The sequence below is a fragment of the Haplochromis burtoni genome, unplaced genomic scaffold (assembly GCF_018398535.1).
Source record: "Haplochromis burtoni strain Fernald_Lab_line unplaced genomic scaffold, NCSU_Asbu1 Contig_120, whole genome shotgun sequence".
NCBI classification, from domain to species: Eukaryota; Metazoa; Chordata; class Actinopteri; order Cichliformes; family Cichlidae; genus Haplochromis; species Haplochromis burtoni.
Window position 1 is genome coordinate 1,606,742 of NW_024582481.1, and position 24,776 is coordinate 1,631,517.

Here is a 24,776-nt window from a genome sequence, read left to right on the forward strand (position 1 = left end):
TGCTTTTCATTGCACTTAAAATTCCAGGTGTAATTGGAAATGTAAACAATGTTGATTTGAAAAACCACTGCCTTGTTTGTTTTTTTTTTCTCATTTTTTAAATTTTTTTTTTTTTTTTATGTAGGGTGGGAAAAAGGAGGGTGTTGGGGGCTGTTGATATGGGATGGCTTTATGATTCTAACTATAAAGTTAGCTTGCATGTATTTAATTTAGCCTTGTTTTATCTGCTAAAAGCAATACTCTATTTCAATTTTTGATTGAACTTGTTATAGTGTGTATTCCATTTCATCTTACTGTCTTTTTGTCATTTTAAAATAAAAATGGATGCTTTTGAATTGTTAACATTAAATTAGGATCTGCTGATCAAGCTTGTCTATACGGGATACAGATAAATAATGAATAAAAAATATTTCGAGTTCAGTGATGTATTTTTTTTTCTCCCCTCAAAGACCTGTTATGATATTCTGCATTTTGATTTTATTTTTTTGTAGACAGCCTTCAAAGAACAAAACCTTAAATATGACCACCGTTTAAATGGTCACTACTCATCTGTAGTGGTGAGTATGGTGTACTGACAGGTTTGAAATAATAACTATAGAGGCCTGTCTAAAACTATTGCGTGGTGGGGGTTTTTTTTTGTGTGTGTGTGTGTGCTTTCTGCTCATTTTACATAATTTGTAAGCACTGGGAGAGCTGCTCAGCTCAAACATAGTGAAAAATTAGTTTAAAAAAATGAACGTTTAAAATGACAATTTCTAATTTTCTCTTGTGTATAACAATCTAAAATAGCTTTGTATACAAAATTTCTCAAGACATTTAGTTAACTGATAAACGGTAGTTGATCAACCACTAAGCACTTATCCAATGTTGCAACGAGGTGTACCGGGTCCTGGTAGCCGCCTAAGCAATGGCGAGGTGTGGCTTCACATCAAATACGGCTGTTACAGAAGACCGTACAGTTATAAAAAGAAAAAACACTCCTTTAAATGCTGTAACGATAGTCAATACCTACTTGTACAGAAAAAACATTATTCAGATATTGATAAAATTGCTAATTAGATTAAATGTAGAAACAACACTACTCCCTTTTCACAACAGTAGAACGTGTATCGATGATGGTGACTGCATGAGTTTTATTTTGAAAATAAAAATTCGGAAGTCGTGTGTTATTTGTGTTTTTTCTTCCTCTTGACTAGCATGACACTGGTGAGGCGAACAGGCTGAAATCCACGCTGAGGGAATTTCGTAGAACAAGAGGTGAATAAATTTTAAACCTCAATATCTATAAATTCGCGCGATGAGCAGAGCGTTGCTAGTTAGATTTAATAAATGTTTATAGGAGTTCAAACTTTTGCATCGTTTTCCAAGTTATGTTTTTCTGTTACTTGTCTTATTTTTCTTTCTCGTTTTGTTGTTTTAACGTCATTTAGCCTATCTGTACACACAATGCTGACCATTAAATACGCAGCGAACTGTGAACGTTCACATCAACCGCTAATGTTAACGTTAGCTGCTCGCCGTTGCCTTGATGCGCAGGCTTTACACAGATTCATTTTATTTTTGGGGGGGTGCCATGAGCGCGTTATAGTGGACAGCGGGATCGTTACACCTGTTTTCAAAAGTTGTTTTGTTAATGCAGTTAAATTGAGATTTATATTTTTAGAAAAGGCTTTTAACAACTATTGTTGACAGCCTCATAAAGTTTGGCAAGTTAGCTTACATCCAGTTTAGTAAAGTTAAGCTAAAAGAAACATGTTAAGTAATAAGTAAATAAACAACTAACATTAAACCGATTTTTATTTAAGTATATTAAGCCGGAGAATTTATTATTTATGTAAGGTTCTTATTTAATTATTTTTCTATTCTGTTTCTCTGTATGCTAAACCTTAGGAGTTTGATATTTAACGGTCTAACCCTGACCAGACTATTTTAGCTAATAAAATGTGAATACTTTCTTTTTCTTTGAAATTTCCCTATTTGTGTTTATCGTTATCAGTAATTCTTCCTTTTCATCACAGATATCACACCGCATTTAATCGTTGTTTTCTTTAAACAAAGATGAAATGAAAAATTGTGTAAACAAAATTACTATTATTATTATTGTTGTTGTTGTTTGGCCAGCCTTGTCTGTGACTTCTTACAAAACACACTTTCACACCTGGATGAGTTAACGCCAGATGAGTTAATACTTTTTGCTGTACAATATAAAGTGCCTTGGGGTGACTGTTGCTGTGATTTGGCACTGTGTACTGTCATGTGAGAAAATTGGGACGCCCCCATTAACTAATCAGCTCTTTATTATGAACTGTTCACATATCAATTTCCAATCATGATTTTATGTATTACTGGAAAAGAAAGCGACATAATTGCAATTAAACAACATAAATGAACATTTTGTGAAACATCAAAAAACCCCAAAAATGTTTGTTTTAATGGAGGAAAAAGTTAGGAAACCCTACCCCCTGATAACTAGTGTTGCCTCCTTTGGCTCATATAACTTCAGCAAGACGCCTTTTGTAACTTTTTACCAGTCTCTGACATGATCAGAAGAAGGTTCGCTCCACTCCTCAGTGCAGAATTCCTTCAGCTGTGAGATGTTTGAGGGTTTTCTGGCATGTACAGCCCGTTTCAAGTCACCCCACAGCATCTTAATGGGGTTAGGATCAGGGCTTTGACTTTGCCATTCCAGGACTCTCCACTTCTTAGTTTTTAGCCAGTCCTTGGTAGATTTGCTGGTATGCTTTGGGTCATTGTCATGTTTTAGTGTCCAGTTCCGCTTCAGCTTTAATTTTTTAACAGATGGTCTCACATGTTCTTCAAGCACCCTCTGATACACAGCAGAATTCATGATGGATTCTGTGATGGTGAGCTGGCCAGGTCCTGCTGCAGCAAAGCATCCCCAAACTAGGATGCTGCCACCTCCATGCTTCACAGTTGGTATGAGGTTGGTATGAGGAAGGCTGTATTTGGTTTACGCCAAACATGTCTACTGTTCTGGTGTCCAAATAATTCAATTTTAGACTCATCTGTCCAAAGAACATTATTCCAGAAGTCATGGTCTTTGTCTTTGTTCACTCTTAGTAAGCAAAGGTTTCCTCCTTGCACACCTCCCATGAAAGCCAAACTTGTGTAGAGATAGTAGAGTCATGCATTTCACTTCGACAGTAGCCAGAGCCTGCTGTAGTTCCCGTGATGACATTTTAGGATTTTTGATGACTTCTTTGAGAATCTTGCGCTCTGCTCTGGGAGTTAATTTGCTGGGACGGCCAGACCTGGGCATGGTGGCAGTTGTTTTGAATGTCCTCCACTTGTAAACAATTTTCCAGTTGGTGGAATGGCTCAAATTCTTTTGAGATCTTTTTTTAATCCCTTACCAGACTCTTAGCAGCCACAATCTTCTTTCTGAGAGCGTCACACAGCTCTTCACTTCTCACCATGGTGCTCACTTCAACAGTCAGGAGTACACCAAACTAAATCTGAGGTATAGATAAGGCAAGGTTCTTTTAAAATGCTGGTTAACGATGTACTGATCATGTGCACCTAATGTGATACACCTGTGTGTGATTTTAACCATTTTAAGTGGGATAATATGTGAGGGTGTCCTAATTTATTCCTCACCAGAAATTGCATTCTTTTAAAATTACATTTCACATAAAATTTTAAAAAGGCTTTTCTTATTTTTTTTAATTGTTTAGTGATATTATTTGGATTCCTCAGTATCATTAAAATTGGCATTAAATATCCATATGGCCAAATATATTTTAAAATATACAGGCTTTCATAGGGTGTCCTAATTTTCTCACATGACTGTATATAAATTGAACTGAAACAGGGACTGTGATTGCAGTTTGGTTTTGTATCACAAACGTTTTTTTGTTTTTGTTTATTTTGCTAGTTTCACAAAATCTAAGCAATCATCTTGTTATGTAGATGCATGACATTTACAACTTTTCATACCAATAAACTCAAATTATTTAGTGAAGTATTTGAATATTGTAGCTGTAAAAAAAGATACTTAATTATGAAATAATAAAGTCATTACCAATGGGAATAAAATAATATCAATAATTTATAGGGTCATAAATCATTACACACTATAGTGAAAAGTTGTAAGTATTCCTGATATGCAGCCTTGGCCTTGGTTTGGACTCCAAACCCCTCTTTTTAAAACACTGAAAAGTAATATATTAGTGACTAATGTCTCCTTCTGTTAATGCAGCACTGCTTAGTAGGCTTGTAGAAATTAGTTGGCTTAAAGCATGTTTGAACCTTACTGACGCCAGAATGGAGGTATCAAGGAGAAGAATCCTTCAAAAGCACCTGGAGCCAGCGAGACCCCTGCGCCGCTGCATTCCTGCCGACATTGGTAAGTCATCAGTGCAAGTAAACAGGATCAAATGTGCCAGTTTGAAATGTAATGTGTTCCCGTGTAATGAATGTTCATATGGGGATTTTAATACTTTGTTTAGATCCACCAATAAATCCTGCTGCACATGTCCTGATGGATCAAGAGGCAAGTAAAAAATAAAACCCTAATTATGAAGATGGTTGCATGGTGATGCAGTGGTTAGTACTCGTGACTCATAGGAAGAAGGTTAGTTCTGTGTGGAGTTTAAATCTTCTCCATGTGTCTGCATGGCTTCTTCCCACAGTCCAAAGACATGCAAAGGTTAGGTTAATAGCTGTTCATCTGGACGTTACGTTTTCAATGGGAAAAATGTTTTGTCACTCATCCAATTGAATTCTTCAGTCTCGAGACTGAAGAATTCCCTTGGATGAGTGACGCAACGCTACGTCCAGATGAACAGAATCCACCTTTTGGGATTTACTTACCTTAATGATTGAGCATGCATCAAGACGTTAGGTTAATATGTGATTCTAAGTTGACTGTAGGTATGAATGTGAGTATGTCTGTCTCCCTCTCTATTACAGCTGTGCGCTATGAAAGCTGGGATAAACTAAACATATTACACTTTTTTCACAGAAGGTAAAATATAGTTTTGGTAAATGAAGCCTACTAATAAAAAAGGAGTTTAAACGACATTGTTACAAAAAGGTGAAGCTGACAGTGTATATATGATATGGAGATACAAGTATAACAGTACTGAAAAAAAGTACTAAAAAGCATCCACCTGTTTGAAGGTAATTCATAATCAAACAACAAAAAAGGATGGGAAAGTGAACATGTTCTAAGCTTTGACTTTCCATAGTTTGTCCATCAGGCTCTAGCTTGTCACTGCAAATCTGGGTTTTGTAGAGATGCTGTTTGCCATGGTGAGACGTTGTCAGGCTAAGATTCATCTAAGATGATTTTTTCCACTGTGTGAGCACCTTATGCCACCAGAGTAAACCTGTGACACACCTCAACATTTGAGAACGGTGGCACTACACAAAGATGACACATAACACTAACCTTTCAAATAACTAATCGTTTAATTATTCGGCGCTTCAGTATTTTAGACTCATGATATCATGCTTTTTAAAAAAAAATATTTAAGCTGAAATTTTGTATTTGATAGACAAATATTGGTGTAGAGCAGTTCTACAAGATCATCAACCTTCATAAACAGAAAAAAGGTGAGTCTTTTCTTCTTCTTCTTATATTATTTTTTTTCCAAAATAATATATTTTGCTGTCCCATAGGCTAATAAACAAGGCGTGGAAAGCACTTCAGCTTGTCAGTGTGGTAAACAAGTGTTTTTGGTGTGCATTCTAGTAGCTGCAATTCCAGAAATGCCAAGGAGGCTTAGCAGGAGATTAAAAGCAAGTATACACATAGATAGTGCATTTCATATATTTTCTGAATCACAGATTAAGACACATACGTTTGCATGAGAGTGAGACACAGTTTTCACTTCGTTCAGTGTTTTTTGTAAGGTTACGGTTTAATAACTTGCACATATAAAATTTATTCTGCCAGAAGAAAGTCTATCACAATGCTGAAAATGTTCTTCACAATTTTATACCAAACCTCTGAACCAAACATAACCTGCTCCTGGCCGTTCTAGTTTTTATTCTCCCACCTGCAGCTTTTCTGGTTTTTAAGGCTTCAAGCATGAAGATTAAATAAAAAACAAAATCATAGACTCAGTCTATGAACAAATTTGATGGGAAGTCAACAATATATGGTCCTGTTTTATGATCATATATTAATGCTTATAGAACAATGAAACTATTTTAAAGTTTTTTGTTGCCAGCAGAAAAAAAAATATCAAGGAATCAGATTTTGTCATCAGGGAAACTCAAAGACTTCAGACCCTTGTACTCTCCCCTCAGGTGTCTGAAGAATCTTCCTGGAATTAGTGTTTTGTGAAGAACTGTTTGGTCATTAGGCAGTAATTTCATACCGATTGGTCTCTAATCTGGAACATAACATGCTCCAGAGCAGGTTATAAGTTATCATGGCAATGTACCCCAGTAAGAAGTAAACCACCTTTGTAGTACGGGAAATCCAAGGTTAACTCTGAAGTTACCTGCATAATCTGATATCCTGCTTCACAGTCAGGCCTCTGGTCACTCTGACTGAAAATCTGAGTGTCTCAACTCTACTGCTTCCAGCTCGACATTGTCTCTTTTTGTCAGAGCCACTGTCTCCAAACCATTCATCACAGCAGGTCTCGCTAACGTCTTGCAAATCTTCCCTTTCACTCTTGCAGCGATACTTCTGTCACAAATCACTCAAACCCTGGTCTCCTCCACTCCCCCTTGCCTGCATGCTCTTCTTCACCTCGCTTGTGCTCTGTTCATCCCTTTGAAGGGTTAACCCCATGTATTTAAACTCATTTACCCTCATTACCTCTATACTTTACAGCTTCACTGTTACACCTGTCATCAAACCCTGAATTCATAAACAGTGACAAGGAGGAATTTTGGACCAAAGACATCACAAATGTTTCCTCAAAAAGCTGATATTGTGAGGAATGACCACAAGAGGGCCTTAACATCCAGTAATCAGAGAATTATCACACACCTGAATAAGCTTCTTAGAAGGAGTTTGTCTTTTTAGTGAGGTTGTGTTTGATGTTAGCCAATGCAGAAGTGTTGGTGAATCCCAATGCATCACAAACATTTTTTGTCAGCTTTATTACCTTTGAGGTAAAGAAGCAACCAGATTCTTTTGGATATCCCTAACTTGAACTCTTATATCATGTTTATCTTCAGACAGGATATCTTACACAAGGGACTTCTTAATTGGTCTGGCCAGTTGTCCGGAGGCCAGGAAGAAGCCAGAATTCTTGCCAGAGCACCCAATAGTGTTAAGTGAGGCAGTAAGTGTAAAATTATTGTTGTTTACTTGCTAAGTGGTCCAAATAATATCAGTAGTGTCTGGATTTAAAATGCTTTTATACTATCTTCACAGAGAGATCCTGAGCAACTAAGGCTTTATGAAATGAGGATGAATGGCAAGAAAGATAAAATGTGAGTTTAATACTGTAAATTTGTTACCACAGTTTGACTTTAATGCTTTTTTCATACAGTAGAAAAACAGTAGAGAGTATAGATTATGATTTGAATGAAATACCCATTGTTCTTCAAGAATAATTTGAACATTGGACATTTATAACACCAGTTAATGTGTATATGTAGGAATTAAGTTAAAGTTAAAACCTAGAAAAAAAGGTAGTTTTTACGGTATATTGTTAAAATTAGGTCGCTAACATAAACACCATAATAAAAATATGTCACCTTTGTTTGTTTTTAGGGCGGCTGAAGGGCTTCACTCACCTTGAGAAATTAGTCGTGCTTGTGCAGTGTTTGTGTTTGCTGTTCTTCCTTTCAGTTTAATTTAACTTTTTATTTCCTATTTATTATTTTGCAGGAGGTTCACAAGAATTTCGGTTTTTGATAACCCCCTGAGAGTGCTGTAGTGTATTTATACTGTGTGAACACCTTTTTGAAACAGAAAAAACCCCCTGAATGGCTACTTTTCAGATGCTTTAATAAAAGTCCTGAACTGAAGTGATGGCGCCAATTATGTTTACACATAATTAGAAATTCTCTGGAGTTAAGATTTGCATTTGTCTACAAATTGCTTTTGATTTTCTGTCCTATACCTCTGCTATTATCAACCTGCTTCAGCAGCAGTTTCCTGTGTATTGTACAGCTGGTGAGCATGTCCGTGCATTAAACAGCTTAAGAAATTGGCATAAACGGGAGTGACTCTTGCATCAGTCAAGCAGATATTAACAGGAACACCAATGGTATTTTATTTTATCTGTTTGTTATGTGTTCTACATAAAGTGGTTATTTGACAACAAATTTGCTATTAAAAAAAAAAAAGATTAACGGTCAACATGAATCTACAGGAAGTGAAAATCACACATGAAAGATTTTGTTGAGCACATTTTATAAAATGTAAGTATTTTTTACACTATTCGAGGATAAAACCACGATTCCTGTACTTAATGAATTAATTTCTTGTACAACCTTCGTCATTTTGACCAAACTGACTCACACAAAATAAACTCGGAAAAGTACTGCTTTTCCCAACATCTGCGGAAATCCTTTAATAGCGCCGCTGTAGCTGAACATCTGCTGCACTTCGTCGACCTCTGTACGTGACCGGAAGCCGGTAGCCAACAAGTGAGTGGGTGACGAGATTCATTTAGTACCCCTGTGACTCATCCGACGTCACGGCATTGTGGGCCGGCTCTCGGCGTTAAATCAGAATTTCATACTGAAATGAAACGGAGGAAGACAGCAGCAGAAAAGTAACCTCTCAAAGAGCAAAACATCTATATCTGCTTTTTATTTTTTGTTTGGTTTCGTGAGTCCCGTTGGCTGATCTTTCAGGTAAGGATGAAGCTCATTACCGTATTTCCTGTAGCCGGTGCGCGATAGTGCTGAATCTGCATGTTGACAGTATGTTCCTATGGTGACTGTTTTAAATGTAAAAACACAACAAAACCAAAAACCTTAATTGTCCAGATTCGAGAACTGAGTTAGATGTTGGTGAAAATCTAAGTAACAGGCTCTCTCAGCAGCCAGGTGTGGTTATGCGTTTCTTTCATTCTGCTCACTGAGTAATTTTGTTCGGATTCGGCTGTTCGCAGGAAAAATGGACTCCAAGGCCGAAGGAAACGCTCCGTGCAGCAGGTGAGAAGTTCCGGTCAACATAATGTTCAACATATTTGTTTAAAAACGCAGGTACTACTCGACAAAACCGCTTCACACACGTCAACTGCAATGTCGTCTTGGAATGAGGAAGCTGGGGTGTGACAGGATATATGGCCATTGATTTTCTTTTCTTTCTTTCCCCCCCTGAAAGTCGTGACGGTTTTGTTATTGTTAAATAACACCGTCTTTACAGAACCAATAAGATATTTGTAATACTGCCCCGTTAGCTACCCACCATATTTACGTAACAATCATTGCTCTTCATTGATCTGTGTGATTCAGTGTTTTAACTGACCCTTTCATGTCTATCCTTCTCCCCTCTTAAAGCCCTGTTTATGTGCACAACCCACACCTGGATACACTGAAAGAAGACATCCTCTACCACTTCAGTCTAGGAACTGAAACTCATAGCCTACAAGATATGTTTGGTGATGTCAAAGTAATGTATCCCATAGTCATCTTTTTTAATTTTTATTTTAAAGCCTTGAGCCTGTTTTTGTCTGTGCAGTTCTCATGTCTATCTTTATGTGTGTGCTTTACTGTAGTTTGTTTGTGTGGGTGGGAGTCCCTGGAGAATGAAAGCATTCACTGAGTACATCGCAGCTGAGCTCGGTATGGAAGACCCCAAATCTGAGTATCCAAATATCTGTGCTGGGACGGATCGTTACGCCATGTACAAAGTTGGCCCTGTCCTCTCTGTCAGTGTATGTAAGAACAATATCCTCAATGTTATTTTGTTTTCCACATGATCGTTTTCTTAACTTGTATTTGTTAATCTACCAAAATGCATAATAATATCATGAACGTCATTTAAAAATTGTGTATATCTCTGCTTGTTTTTGCAGCACGGAATGGGCATCCCATCTATTGCCATAATGTTGCATGAGCTAATAAAGCTCCTCTATCATGCAAAGTGCACAGATGTTACAATTATACGCATTGGGACATCAGGTGGAGTAGGTACGTGCATTTGGGCCCTTTTCTTGGTGAGGAAAGGTGAAGTGACCCTTTGGAATTGGGTGCTGTTTGGGATTAATTTGTAGATTAAGCCTAAAGACCAGCTTGTGATAGGATCTTAGTTACCATGGGACTAATTACATGTCATACCAGACCCATTTTCCAAATCATTGTAGTAAAATAAACAACCAAAATAAGGTTTTTTGTTTAATTTGATAAATATTTGTCAGTTTGGGGACTGATTTTTTTCTTGTGCGCAGCTGTGCAAGATGCAGTTACAAAATGTTACCGGTGAATAGCTGAAAGCGAAAGTATGATCCTGTCAACAAAATGGTCTCTAGGTTAATGATTTTTTTTTAGTTTAGACAAAACGAGGCAAAGGTTTCTGTGTTATTAGTTACATTTTAACAAAGCTCAAAGGATCGGGTATTACAACTAGCGGGAAAGCAGAGATGGTGTAAGCAAAAATGAGAGACAGCATAAGAGTGATGAATGCTGAGCACTAGACTGGAAAACTGTGACATTTTAGGTTAAAGTTACACTTAAATGAAGATCAGTATTGAGGGGTTATATATTTTTTGTCATTGTAAATATATAATAATACATGTGCAGCATTAGCAAGCTAGAAATTCGTTTGTTATTTAGAATATGCTAATTTTCCTTGTAATTGTGTCGCACGTACTTTCCAGTAGATGGATCGTGTGATGACGCAAGAGATGACAACAGAGTCTTTGTTTTTAAAAAGGGCATATTTTTCTATTTTTATCCCAAGAAACAGACTAAGGTTCCTTAATCAAATTTCTTCATGAAAACATTTTCACAATTAATTGCAAATACTTGGTTTTAACTCATTTTATCAGATTTTTGAAAGAGAGATCAGCTGATCTTTGAAGCCTGCCTTTGAAATTTACACAACCTTGGCCTTACACAAGCAATGGCATGAACATTTAGCTGTTGGCCTGTGTTGCATCTTTGATTTTGAAGTCTATACATGTAACATTTCCAGCACATGATGCACACGATGGTGATTCAATTCTAGAAGCTGTGACTAAATTTTACAACCACAGATCTTCATAGTAAAGATATATGCTCTAGAAAGTGCTATAAAGTAATTTGTCCTAAAATCTTTACATTTGTATTTTCACTTCAAAAAACTTTTTCATCTAACCTGCTATATTTGGCTTTCAGGACTTGAGCCTGGCACTGTTGTTGTCACCAAACAGTCTGTGGATCCCACCTTTCAGCCCAGGTTTGAGCAGGTGATCCTTGGGAAGACCGTGGTGCGCAATACTGATCTGGACCAAAGCCTGGCTGAGGACCTGCTGCAGTGCAGCAAGGAGCTAAACCAGTTTAAGACAGTTGTAGGCAACACCATGTGCACGCTGGATTTCTATGAAGGTTTGAGTTCTGATGCATCAATGTGTTAGCGAGTACACTGTTTGCCAACATCTACAGTCTTTCACTGTCTTCCTGTTTTCTCTGTTTGATCACACGTGTAGGGCAAGCCCGTTTGGATGGCGCTTTCTGCTCCTACACTGAGGAGGACAAGCAAGACTACCTCAACAAAGCTCAGGAAGCAGGAGTTTGTAATATAGAGATGGAGTCATCAGTGTTTGCTGCTATGTGTAAACTGAGTGGTCTACGAGGTAAGAAATTTCAATATCAGCATCGTTTTACTTCTGACAGCATTTTTTTTGTGTCTGAAAACTTTTATCTCTGTTTGTGAAAAGCGGCTGTGGTTTGCGTCACGCTCCTGGATCGGCTGAAGGGAGATCAGCTGCGCAGCTCTCACGAAGTTCTTCACAGTTACCAGCAGTGTCCTCAGATACTGGTCGGCTACTACATTAAGAAGCAGCTGAATGCCAAAGCGAAAGATAGCTAAATAAATGCAAGCATACAGTAAATTCTTATGATCTTCTGTCTAGAAGCCATACCTTTAAATATCTCCAAAAGACTTAAATGATGCCTTCTATTTATCCTTTGACACTGATTTAGTTGATACACTGCTATAAAAACATGCACCGCTACACTGTTGTTTTATTTCGTATTTCTCTTAAGTACACTTGAATTGATGTAGCACCCTTGTATTTAAAGTGAGTTAAGTTCATTAAATATGTGTATTAGTTAAGGTCGTCTTTGTTCTACTTGACATGTAAAGTTTCAGATCCGTAAAACTTGAACCTGTAAGTCTAAACTTACAGTAGTGCCATAACAAAATGACCTTTTTACACCTATTATAAAAAATACATTTTTAAAATATTTTATAGGTTTAGATTTGTTATTGAAAACTTAATTGTGTATGTGGAGATTTTTTTTTTACATTTTTATTGTCATCCAGATTGTATTCAGTTTCTTCGACCTTTGTATATGTGCTCAGCATTTCTTTCACAATATAAAAGCTGCAACAACACAACACTCCGCTTGAGAAAGATTTCTGCTTTGTGTCATAAATAAAGCAAGCAAGTAAAGCTTTGTGCAGTCTGAAATTTCACAACATATTAAGAAAAGAATTCTTTAAGTAAGAGGCACTGCGGCACAAATGAAATGTGAAGTTTGTTATATGATCTGTCAGTATTTGCAGCTCTTGAAAAGCCTGGTGAAGTCAAGATCAGCATCCTGACCAATAAACAAGCCAAAGATATTAATAAATGGTGTTCTGGTGTGTACTGATTGAACAGTAAATTATCAATGATAATAATAATAATCTCCCTAAAAGATTTTGGGTAGACTGGTGTTGTTGTCACATTAACTGTTAATGCCACATTAAAGGACACTTTTGCGGTGGTCAATTTGTGGAAAAGACAGAAAAGTTTGAGGGGAGGAAGTATTTTGTCATTTTTAGGGGTCAGAGTAATTTTTCATGTTGCTGCTTTTTCTGTAATAAAAAGCTCACACAGTATTAGTCGGTTAAAAATTGGACACTTGTTAAAAAGCTCAAGGTTTTTCATCAGCAAGCTTAAGCCATGTGGTAGCTAGGTTAAAATGTGACACATGTAACAACTGAGCCCCCGCCCGAGTATAAGAAATGAGAAAGGTATTTGAAGCTAGGCATGTAAAGGCAGTGTTGTATAAATATATCTGTTCGTTTCTTTGTTGGCAGAATGGTTTGTGTTGAGCCACACACAAACAGCTGGCCGAAGGAAGTATGGCTTTGTTGTGTTGTCTGCTAAGGTTATCATAAAGTTACATTAATTTGTTACAATTAATGACAAAAATGGAAAGAATACCTACTTTGAGGTCGTACCTTAGGCTTGGATTTAATGAAGGAACAGTTATTGAAAGATGTTTCAATCAATCAGCAATTCATGTAAATTCGAGTCAAAACCATGAATACTAACCTTGGTCTAACCTAGTTTGTCTGTTAAAATCAGCTATATGGGGAAAACACCTGGTTTTAAAAATTTCAGCTGGTGTCACTGGGTTCATTTTCTAGAAAGATCTGCTGAGACTGAAGTTACTTTGGACTGCTTTGGTCAGAGGAATAACTTTAGCACACTCATTCCCTCTTTTGTCTAATGCTGGTGATAGATGACGCATTAAAGGTTGAGATAAAATTGAACACTCTGACTAATGGCGAGTGTCATTGCTGATATTTTTGACCAGCAGGCGTGGCAGTCTGCAGCAGCTCGGTGAAGAAGTCTTCATTCTTACTTATGTTACAGTATTATCTGTTTGAATTAGTTTAACAGATCCTTTTCACCGCCACAGCTTTGACACGAATCAGTATGTGAATGCAGGTGTTATAATCACGTAGACTTTGGTTTTGTTTTTTTCAATCTAAACTTTAGTCATTTATAATTCCTGTAACTTCTTCATACTGGACACAGTTGCAGGTTGAGGAAATATCGGTTGTTGTCAGTGTGGTGAATCATCTGCACACCAGGATATTCACTTCTTTACGCAAAAAAAGTGACAATGTTGGTGTATTTTATTTCTGGCCTATATTTTTTGCACTGTTAACTTGGATCGTTCTCAAACACATTATTATTACATTATCATTCAGGCTTGAGGACAGATAACGGCGTTATTCTGTGGTGTCTCAGTATTTTGAGCTTCTAGCCTACACTGGGTGGTGTAAGACGCGCGTGAGAGGAGGGTCTGTTTGCGCGCTCCCGTGCGTGCCCACCTCCCGTCGCTATCCGATCCTTCCTCCGTCTCTTCGCTGACTCAGTGCCTTAAGCAGCATCACCGCTCACCAGAATAGATCTACAGCATCCTCTGCGGAGAAATACATCAGCCATGGCTAAAACAGCAACCGGTAAGCATTAGTCTGGATGGGTTCAGATGGATTAAAGCGGGATGGATGCACGGTACAGGTGCAGGATTTTTGCGGAAGGTCTGTGTCGGCCCGGTGTAGCCTACCGACTGGTGGTCGTGCTTCTGTAACAGCTCCACCATAAAAATAAATATATAAATAGATAAAATAAAATAAAAGCTTTCTTTGCCGTTTTCAACACTAAATTGCATTAAATCACATTTCTGCAGACTATTGTCTCCACGCAGGACTCTATTGATGATAAGAATGTGGGCTCACGCCGAGCATCCTCTGTCGTTAGGTTACTGAAAAATCTCCTATATTATCCTACCTATGTAAACATATTCATTTTTATATAACAATTGTGTTAGATAACATTGTGTAATTATACAATATGGGCTGCCTGAGAGGGGTTTATTAACCTTACAATGCTCCACCTGCGGTTCACGCTACAGCGGCCCCAACATGCAGCATAATGCAGACGGACCCCACCCAAGATGCTGGGTTGCCGATCATTTAGCCGACACCAAATCATTTGGAGGCTTCATCTGTTTGACTTTTACAGTCATGTGGCTATAATGAAAGGTGCAGGTGATCGTTTCACTTTTTTTGTCACTTAAACGTCTCTTTAAGATGATTGTTGTCGGTTATAAGATTGCACCCTTTATTCATGTCTTTAGCTTTCCTTATCTATTCCTTGCAAAGGATTGCACCAGCTGTGGCAGAGGTGCTGCAGTTTATTTTCCAAAAATTCATTATTGATATATGTTACAAAAATAAAATGTAGGTAGAGTTAGCACACTAATATTAAGAACTAGATTTTACGCTAGTCATCTCTTCTGATGGGTAGTTATTGTTGTAGGCCAGACATTTAGCATGGGTTTGTTTGTTTTTGGCTACCTATTTTACAAAATTCTTAATATAAGCCACCCATTCCTTCAGGGGTTTTTTTACATAAAATATAATGTGCCAACTCACTATTCTGCATGTAGTAGCATAGATTTGTAGTTAACCAGACAGGTGTACGGCAGGGTGGGAGGCAGGCCAGCCCTGCAGCAAGGGGCTGCTTCACACGCTGGCCTTTGCAGCAGAAGGCATAGCAGCACTGACAATCTGTAGTCCTGAAGAGCCAGGTGGGCACCCTGTCAAAAATAGAAAGAGCACGAAGAACTGGCGGTGAAGATTAAAAATAGTCCAAAGATCTGGTGAAAGTTAATTAAAAAAAGAACGTTCAGGTCATTAATCTGGTGTTTTTTATGACTATGACACCACGGTGACCGAGGCGCATTATTGGACAAAGCTGTTTCATGTCCTGATTTTAGCTCACATGTGAACTTCAGTAAAAGTAATGCTTGTTATGCTCTTAGTTTGATAATGCTCACAGAATACATTCATCCAATTAATTATTAAGCAGTGCTGCACTTAGATACATTTCAGACTTTTAACAGCTCATTAGGCAGTCATCTGAGCTAACAGGCTTGTTGAGAATTTCCCTTTTCTTAACAAGTAATCAAATTGAAAATCTCAACTATATGTATCCATTTGTGACAATGTTGGTTGTGACAAATGGATAATGCTGTGTTTGTTTTATGGTTTTATGTTCTTGCAGCATACAAAGAGAAGATGAAGGAGCTGTCTGTCCTCTCCCTCATCTGCTCCTGCTTCTACCCAGAGCCACGCAACAAGCTTGTGTGTGACTTTGAAGGTACAAAATCAGCTGAATCATGGATTTTCTTTTAAATTAAACAAGCTAACTCCATGTTGATGATTTCTTTCAGATTTTAGACCAAAAATACTTATCATTGGACTGATACAGTAATATGTCTTGACTTTGCTACCATTAGCATTGTAATTGTGTCATTTACAGACATGGAGGTGAAACCTATAAACAAGCGGGCCTCGGGTCAGGCTTTTGAGGTGATTCTCAAGCCTCAGTCTCCAGTGTCAGATGTAGCCCACAACCTTCCCTCACCCCCAAAGAGGGATATCTCCTTGGACGACATTGAGAAGAAACTCGAGGCAGCTGAAGAACGGAGGAAGGTGAGTATATTGCATCGATGTCAACAAGCTGTAGGTGTTTAAACTGTAAAACAAAAGAAATCTTTGAGACATTTAACTATGGAAAATGAATAATTCATGTTACAAGATGGAGGTGCAAATGATTCAATTTGAATACTTCTGTATATTCAGTATCAAGAGGCCCAGGTGCTAAGGGCTTTGGCAGAAAAGCGAGAACATGAGAGGGACGTGTTGCTAAAGGCTATGGAAGAGAACAGTAATTTCAGCAAGATGGCTGAGGAGAAGCTCCAGATGAAGATGGAGCAGATCAAGGAGAACCGTGAAGCCCACCTGGCGGCCATGATGGAGCGCCTACAAGAGAAGGTGAGTCGTCAGCTTTATCAGAACTAAAAGCATATGAAAGGGGCTGGGCAGCGTCCTGATGAGTAATCATTCTCACTGTGCTGTTGTGACGTTTCCAGGAGAAACACGCGGCTGTGGTGCGCAGAAACAAAGAGCTGAGGGAAGAGCTGACAGCATGAACCTCACACGAGTCCAGACTTCCATCCACCCAGTCCTGTCCCCTTCCTCGGTAGAGCCTTCACCCTCTTCGTAACAGACACTCAACCCTGGAGGCTGAGAGGTTCAAGGACCTCACCACTATATCACAACCCACCATGCCACCAGTACTCACTATTATCAGTATTATCAGTGGATATAAACATGAATAACACTCATCTTGAGAATTGAATGGTTTTGTTGATTTAAGAGAAATTGAAAGAATATGGGTTTTATTGGCTTTAACTTTGTCAGTACTTTTATCTATCTATCTATCTATCTATCTATCTATCTATCTATCTATCTATCTATCTATCTATCTATCTATCTATCTATCTATCTATCTATCTACTATCTGTCTATCTATCTATCTATCTATCTATCTATCTATCTATCTATCTTCTATTATCTATCTGTCTGTCTGTTGATTAATGTTCAGTTCTTGAAGTTTGACTCTGCGACCATTTTCTTGTGGAAGCTCTCAGTGGTGTGAGTTGGCTGTAGACAGGCATTTGCATTGATTCCCGATGATGTCCTGATAATGATGTTTTTTGCTGTGTCTTTTGTGAAGAATGACGGTTGGTGTTTCCAGACTACAGACTCCTCAAGATATCAACGTATCTCATCTGTATCTCCCTCACGCGCACCTACTCATTCTCAACACGCACACTTGGAACTTAACAATAATCGAATCCCCACAGATACATAGAAGTCCACTTCCTCTGAAATGAGCTCAATAGGTGCTTTATTGTTATTAAGAATGTCTATGCCCAATGGGAGCAACTGTTTATACACTTGCAGATTACCACTTTACCCCGAAGGCGCCATTTTTCGATGAATCCATTGTTACCCAAACGAATAGCTTTGTTAAGAACACGGTATTGGGAATGAACCTTATAAAGTTGTGAATGTTATGACACCATACTGGTATCATGCATAGTGTCTTGGACAGTAGAATGTGCTGTTGCTCCCATCTTGATATTGATAGTGTGAACATTACGTATGTCTGTGTGGGTGTGTGTGAATGAAGAATTACCTTGAGGCATCATCAGCACCTTCTCTCATTTAGGGGGTTAGATAGAGAATGGATGCAGGATGCTTTACATTCAGCACACTAAACTAGTCTCTTTTTAATATACAGTACCACTGATATCTGCCTGCATCTTCTGCTGCTTGTTTTTCTCCCTCCATCTATTTCTCTGTGAAAGCTTTGCTGAATAAAAGTTTGGGGTTCTGTGAACATGGCATGCACCATCTGAAACTTTTCTGTAAACTGCCAAATAAAAGAACCAGTTATCTACACATCCTGAGAATCTTCCTGTAAATTTGTATTCTAATCTGATTTTAATAGCGTTTTAACATTTTTATTATTGCAGTGTTTAGAGTAGTTAAAATGTACAGATATGTAATTGATCATCAGCAAGTATGAGCACCTCTATAAAAGCAGAGGGTTTTATTTTTACAGTTGGATGGTCTGGAGCAGTTGTGTGTTAACACAATGCCAAGGACGAAAAACATCAGCTATGATTTGGGAATGGTCATGAGGTCGTTTCCGAAAAATTTAAAGTGGAGAGAAGCCGCCAAAGTGGAGATGGTTTACCATAATGCACAGCCCCATATTTGGCAAAAATAAAATACAGAACATCAACACAAACATTTTATACCAACTGTGAAGCCCAACAGTGGTGGTGTAATGATTTGGGCTTGTTTTACATTTGTAGTACCTGAGCATCTAGGCTCTCCTCTGTATGCCAAAGTTTTCTAGAGACAAATAACGCTAAAGGCTGGCCAAAATTGGTTGGTGCAACAGGGCAATGATCCTAAGGAGAGCTGTATGTCTGTGAAGGTTCTCAGTCATCCAGGTCATCGTAGTCTTAGGAGCTTGGAAAGAAAAGCGTCTGGACTTCTATGAGTTGCTTGAAGACGTTTCACCTCTCATCTGAGAAGCTTCTTCAGTTCTAAGAGTCAAATAGTGGAGAGTCCCAGATATAAACCTAGTGGGAGTTTCCCCCCAAAGAGGGACAAAGGACCCCCTGATGATCCTCTACCTAATCACATGAGCCAAGGTGTGAAAGCGGGTGTGGGTTACAATCAGCCAGGGTTTTGGGTGAGCTCATCGTGAAACCTGGCCCCTCCCTATCATGTGATTTCCTGAGGTCAGATGGCCCAGGATGTGAGTGGGTGTTAAGGCGTCTGGGAAGGGATCTCAAAACTGGATTATAGATGGCAGAGAGTTGGTGTCGTAAACCACCGCCTCTGTTCAAAGATGGTTGCTCACAGTGGACGTAAATGGCTTCTTTCACTCATCTTTCAAACCATCTGTCCTCTCTGTCCAAAATGTGAACATTGGCATCCTTGAAAGAGTGACCTTTGTCCTTTAGATGCAGATGGACAGCTGAGTCTTGTCCTGTGGAGGTGGCTCTTCTGGTGGTTGTTTGGTCTCTCCGATGTGGAGGTCTGGGCATTCCTCGCTGCATTGTACAGCATACACAACATTGTTAAGTTTGTGTTTAGGAGCTTTGTCTTTCGGGTGAACCAGTTTTTGTCTGAGTGTGTTGCTGGGTCTGACTTTATAAACGCCCAATTAGGATAACCGCATGTTTTAAGTGCTTCCTTTACATGTGTGTGTTCCTTCTTTTTCCCTTCAGGCTTAGAGGGAACATGTTCTGCCCGGTGGTGTAGGGTCCTAATTACTCCAAGTTTGTGTTCCAGAGGGTGATGGGAGTCAAAGAGGAGGTACTGGTACGTGTGTGTGGGCTTCCGGTAAACTTCAATGTTGAGGTTGCCTTTCAAGGTCTTGAAGGCAAGTTATAACTTTCTTTTTGCAAATCTACAAAGGAGTGGCGGAAAAAGACATCATAGTGCTTCTGTATGGAATTATATTTATGACATAACACATGCACGAGCAAAAACATTTCAGGGACATAATTACATTCCAATCCATCCAGCAACGCGCACAAAGAAGCCATCGTGCACGCTAGCTGCTTTGCACGTGCTGCTACAATTTAACGCTCTGGCGGGTGCTCTGTGGAGAAAGCCTGCTTACACACACCCTGCTAAACCAACACGTGCGCGCTCGCTAAACTTACTTTCGACTGTCTGGAGGCGGAGCCCAACGGATGACGGATCCTAATGTGATTGGTCAATATGATGGACACTTCAGCTTACTTGTTTAACTGAATTACACTGTGACGGCGACACTGTTTTAAACTGTATTTGTTTACAATTTAAAAAACAAAACTTGTCAAATTGGTTATCAACAGTTATTGTTTGCTGTGCAGCAGTGGAAATAGTGGGGAAAAACGGTTATTCCATATCTGGGAAACGCAGTGCCCTACTAAGGCATTTTCACCATGTGCACTTATTCTTTTGTGCCCGTGGAGGGGAAAGCATATGATTCACATGATTTCTGTACTCATCATATCACTTGGGAGCATCGCGTCCTCTCTGGAGAGAAATATTTCATCACACGTTGTGTTAAACTGCAGTAAACCTTCCCTAAGGTTTGGGCCCAGTTTTCCACAACACAGTGCCATAACTGAGCCACCAGCTCTGGGGGGTTGAATTCTTCTAACTGTACTTAAGCTTTCCACCAGAAGGTGGCAGTGTCAGATTTATTTGGGACCAGAACCCTCCCAAAACAAAACAAAACCCTACAACCCTTCAAAACTGGAACAAAATATATAATATGCTAAACAGGAATATACGCAACAATATTAACAGTATTACTGACTGGCTGAATTAGAATATTAGATTCCCTAAAATCTGCTGTTGACATTTTAGTTTTCATAATCTGATTTATTATTTACAGCATGTGACTTAAAGCCCTGGGGGAATACAATTCAGACAGCAGATGCCCCACCTGAATGCCTGATGTGCTTCATGCATGGATAAAAGACCAAGCCATTAAAACAATGAACCCCTTAAAAGCCATGCCTCTAAAAGACAGAAACAAAAACAGTACCTAAAATGCGGAACAGTGATTTATGGGTCCAGCTGCCTGAGTGTTGTTGTTACTTTTCAACCTCTTTCCTCCAATGTCCTCATACTGTTCACACTATTGTCTCCGTTCCAGACCAACCTGAGCTGGTGAGGTCAGGGTAACATTGTAAAGGATTTCCTCTGGCTCTTAATGATTTCCTGTGTATTCATAAGGGCAACAATGCTGTCGAATTCGGTTACTTACCTGGCACACAGTAAAGGAATTACCTTTCAGTCAATAGCCAGGACCTCATTAGCTCATGATTGACTTCTATGAGACTGCAATAGAAGTGCACCTGCAGATTGTGTGTCATTATGGGAATGTATGGGCTTTATGAGTAAAGGAGCTTCTGTCGTCTGCTTGTATGTAGGACTTTGCTGCATGTGAATGAATGTGAAAAGCAACAACATGGTATACATGATAAGAACCAAAAAGGAATGAAAGAAGTGAAGGCAACAGAAATACACATTCTTTTATAACCATGTTGTATATATTTAGAATCAATTTATTGGTACAAAAATATTACAAACAGGTACAAGAATCCAGGTTTCCAAACCTTAAAAAGTTATTTTCCCAAAAGTTGCGCACATAATATGCATATTTATTGTCACTGTAGTTCCCAAAATCATAAGGAAAGCTGACATAATTAAGTTAATCTATGTTACGCCAGGTGTAGATTTGTATATTTCAGTATATGGCCTACAACAGCTGATCTCTAATTTTGTGCTTATTGTAAATCAATCCATGACCCATTTATCATACCATTACAACAGTCCTCAACCTGGAGGCAGTGCAGGCTAGCTAAATTAGTTTATGATTTCATTTAATAACATAAAAATACTTTTTTTTACTTGTTAAAAGTAAATGAGAAATTAGATCCTCTAGCAACCGCTCCCACTTGTTCCTTATGCTTAATAAAATAAAATCAGTTTTGTTCCCCTGTATTTTATTGTTGTAAAACAGTTGAAGCAGTCTGTATGTGACGGTGGACACAGCTCAGCTGTTGCCCTCAGTCCAGGGATTGGCTTCAGAAGGCCCCGATCTCCATGCCCCATGGCCTGTAAGGTTTTGACAGTGTGGAGGAGGGACTCACGGTGCTGACGGCTGTCGGGGAAAGGAGGGGGAATGCGCTAAAGGAGAGGGGGAAGGCCGAAAGCGAGGACAGAGATGAGACCAGTGGTGGAGAAAGCTTGGTTGTTGGCATGGGAAGACTGAGGGGTAGAGAGCCATTGGGGGCAACCCTGAGGGACTCTGTGGGGGGCATGGCACTGAGTCTGGATGTCCCAGATGTCTCAGTGGAGGAGGAGGAGGAGGAGGAGGAGGAAGATGATGAGGGTGAAGAGGAGGAGGAAGGGGCCTGGCTACTGGCGGTTCTGGATGCAGGTGTCCTGCCCTGGGGGTGCTGTACAAGGAGTGGGTGGGGTAGATGGGCAGGAGTAGCCCCGTAGGCAGAGCCCCAGGCTAAGTGTTCCAGTCCAGTGTGCACCTCCCTCTGAGAGGCATAGTTGCTGAGGTGGGACACCAAACGTACACGGAGGGTGTCTGTGCTGTCCCGACCCTCTATGATGCTCAGGTAGCGAGCTGTCTCTGCCAGGCACTCCCTGAAGCCCAGGCTGCGGTAATCCTTAGCAAGAGCGTGAGCTTCAAAGTAACCTGTGAGAAAAGAACAAACATGGTTAAATAAACGTGTTACTCAAAGAATATGTCATATTTATTAATACCAGAGCTGAAACATGCATTAATTCAAAGAAAATATCCACTACCTTTCCCACCAGAAGCATGAAGCATCTTCAAATGGTCCACTGTCATTTGGAGTATTTCTGCTTTCTCCAGTTTAGCAGATCCCTGCAAAGACGTTATAATAAAGCGTCTCTTTCAGTTATATATTATCTATCAACAAAATTGTGTGTGCCAAATAAAATGAAGAATAACATACCTGTTTCTCAAAAGCACTCGGCACCAATCTTCTCAGCTCTGACAAACTGTTGTTGATCCGGTCACGTCTCCGTTTCTCAATGATCTGTTTGAAAACATATTTCAACATTAATTCAATCGTGCAGAGGATGAGAAACTTTGGAAACTATTAAACAAGAGCGGGAAACGCGGTTCACATACCCCTCTGCGCCTTTTTCTGGCTTGGACTTGCGTGGTTGTGGAGAGTGACATCGATCCGTGGGAGTCAATTTGACTAAAAAAGTAAAACAGTTTGTTTTTTTAATTACTGACAGAAAAGCGATGTTGAGGCAATACATTAAAGAGCACTTTTAAAAAAACAGGATATGTAGGGAATAACGCAAAAAAACACCCAATTCTTAATTAAAACATGTCGTATAGGTTGATTTTCTTAAAAAAAAAAAAAAAAGTTAACATACCCATTTTCATCCCCACTGTCCTTCTCCACCTCAACAGTGTCGTCCAGGTCGCTGTCCGATGAGCTGTAGTTGTGGCTTCGCTTCATTTCGCCTTCAAGCCTTCAATCTCTTCTCTCGGGGCACAGACAGCACGAGGTATGCGTAACAGTTTAAAACTGTCTGATCTGCATCTGCTGTGACTGTTTTCACACGGCGGAGAGGAGGGCGGGCTGACCGGAATGATGTGGGCGGGGCTCTGACAGACTTGAGCCAGTCAGAATCGAGCTGAGGCTTGAGTGACGGGGGCCTTAAAAATATCAATGAAGTTTTGAGGGATCAAAGAGCATCATCCTAATAAAAGTGGTCTGAAACAATGATATCACATTATGAATCTATATATAAAAACAATGTATTAATTAAACATTTTAATCCATCCTGTAGAGAGCTGGAGTGACTGCAGCATAGATTCTTCTCCTGCATTATAAAGGTTGGATGGTCTATTAGCTGACTGTCTTCAACCATGTGGTTCCAGAGTGTCACTGATCAGCCAGGAGACTCCACAGTGGGCTAGCGTGTCCACGCTCTCCTGGGGAACTTCCTCCTCTAAACCTTCTGCAAACAGGTCAACAGGCAGGCAGACCTTCCAATGGAGCCATACACCCGCTGGGTGAACATTCGCCTCTCTGCAGTGCAGTGTGCAAAAAAACAGAAATGTTTTCTTAAGCTTGAGCTATAAGCAGCTATAGAAACTATAACAGCAGGTAAAGCTGCTTTGGGCGTAAAATAAGGAACACAAGGGGAACAAGGGGGGGTCTGCAGAAGTGTGATAGGGTGACCCCACTAATACAAGCGGGTCAGGGGGGCAAACTATGAAACATGGGAGATTTCAGTGCTAGCGCTACTGTGTAACTGATTCCTTTAGGCATATGTTTTTAGTTTAGGGGCATATCAAATCTTTTAGTTGGGAGGGGGGGTCTCTTTCGCTGTGGAGGCATGGTTTGTCAGGGAAGGATAAATAAAAGAAGTTCTAGTTCAAAACATCAAGTGAGGGGATTCCTGTTGGGCAAATGATATTTCTATATTTATGTATTTAGATATTTATATCTCTCCAGCTAAGTTCCAGGACTTGGAGAAGTCGTGCTAATGTGCAATGATGCTGTTCAGTCTAAGTTCTCTTTCACTTGTGGCCAGTGTGTATATATAAATATGTTAGACATTAGTATTGTACCTACAGTACAAAGTTTAGGTGTTTGCACTTTATTTGATGTTTTACTATTTCTCTTTGAGATATTTGTTAGTTTTCACATTGATTTCTTTCTTTTGTGTACTCAGAAGGACCCACAACAGTATCTCTTATGTTTTAGGGATTTTAAATGTAGCGTTTTATGATTTTTCTGGTTTGAAAACATTCTTGTACTTTATGAGATATTTAAACTAATAAAATACTCTTGGAAAACTGTAAAATAAATAGAAACAGAACCAAAATCAGGGATGTTTGTCTTACAAGCTGACCTTTTAGTGCTTCCCACAGGGCAGTAACATGGGAATCTCACAAAAT

The 24,776-nt window shown here is 39.2% G+C and overlaps 3 protein-coding genes across 5 annotated transcripts; 2 read left to right on the forward strand and 1 right to left on the reverse strand.

Annotated features, from left to right (window-relative positions):
- The first annotated feature begins 1,173 nt into the window (after positions 1-1,173).
- On the forward strand, positions 1,174-12,723 carry upp1 (uridine phosphorylase 1). Of its 2 annotated transcripts, none has more exons than XM_014337635.2 (8): positions 1,174-1,257; positions 9,054-9,096; positions 9,445-9,556; positions 9,663-9,821; positions 9,963-10,077; positions 11,263-11,472; positions 11,574-11,720; positions 11,805-12,723. In XM_014337635.2, the coding sequence occupies exons 2-8, from the start codon at positions 9,059-9,061 to the stop codon at positions 11,954-11,956; spliced, it is 933 nt and encodes a 310-aa protein (XP_014193121.1). In that variant the 5' UTR covers positions 1,174-1,257; positions 9,054-9,058; the 3' UTR covers positions 11,957-12,723. The 2 variants fall into 2 exon arrangements, with proteins under 2 accessions (XP_014193121.1, XP_005934877.1); XM_005934815.3 differs by lacking the exon at positions 1,174-1,257 and adding an exon at positions 8,321-8,793.
- A 1,444-nt stretch (positions 12,724-14,167) lies between these two features.
- stmn2a (stathmin 2a) lies at positions 14,168-18,187 on the forward strand. 2 transcript variants are annotated; one of them, XR_006054741.1, is made up of 6 exons: positions 14,168-14,332; positions 15,939-16,034; positions 16,197-16,369; positions 16,520-16,711; positions 16,810-16,919; positions 17,457-18,187. XR_006054741.1 is itself a non-coding variant. In XM_042223813.1 (5 exons), exons 1-5 carry the CDS (start codon positions 14,314-14,316, stop codon positions 16,867-16,869), a joined length of 540 nt encoding a protein of 179 aa, XP_042079747.1. In that variant the 5' UTR covers positions 14,169-14,313; the 3' UTR covers positions 16,870-18,187. The 2 variants fall into 2 exon arrangements, 1 of the variants encoding a protein (XP_042079747.1); XM_042223813.1 differs by having other exon boundaries at positions 14,169-14,332; positions 16,810-18,187.
- Positions 18,188-21,348: 3,161 nt separating this feature from the next.
- LOC102294384 (hairy/enhancer-of-split related with YRPW motif protein 1) lies at positions 21,349-23,413 on the reverse strand. The gene is made up of 5 exons (XM_005934811.3): positions 23,240-23,413; positions 22,983-23,055; positions 22,804-22,887; positions 22,631-22,712; positions 21,349-22,520 (listed from the first exon to the last, which is right to left on the reverse strand). The coding sequence occupies exons 1-5, from the start codon at positions 23,323-23,325 to the stop codon at positions 21,895-21,897; spliced, it is 951 nt and encodes a 316-aa protein (XP_005934873.1). The 5' UTR covers positions 23,326-23,413; the 3' UTR covers positions 21,349-21,894.
- Between the last annotated feature and the right edge of the window lie 1,363 nt (positions 23,414-24,776).

Coding starts and splice junctions, on each gene's coding strand:
- upp1 (XM_014337635.2), top strand. CDS start 9,059: ATGGACTCCAAGGCCGAAGGAAACGCTCCGTGCAGCAG. Junction 9,557..9,662: donor ATATGTTTGGTGATGTCAAA/GTAATGTATCCC, acceptor GCTTTACTGTAG/TTTGTTTGTGTGGGTGGGAG. Junction 9,822..9,962: donor GCCCTGTCCTCTCTGTCAGT/GTATGTAAGAAC, acceptor TTGTTTTTGCAG/CACGGAATGGGCATCCCATC.
- stmn2a (XM_042223813.1), top strand. Junction 16,370..16,519: donor CAGCTGAAGAACGGAGGAAG/GTGAGTATATTG, acceptor CTGTATATTCAG/TATCAAGAGGCCCAGGTGCT. Junction 16,712..16,809: donor TGGAGCGCCTACAAGAGAAG/GTGAGTCGTCAG, acceptor TGACGTTTCCAG/GAGAAACACGCGGCTGTGGT.
- LOC102294384 (XM_005934811.3), bottom strand. CDS start 23,325: ATGAAGCGAAGCCACAACTACAGCTCATCGGACAGCGACCTGGACGAC. Junction 22,713..22,803: donor CGAGTGCTTTTGAGAAACAG/GTATGTTATTCT, acceptor ACGTCTTTGCAG/GGATCTGCTAAACTGGAGAA. Junction 22,521..22,630: donor TCATGCTTCTGGTGGGAAAG/GTAGTGGATATT, acceptor CTTTTCTCACAG/GTTACTTTGAAGCTCACGCT.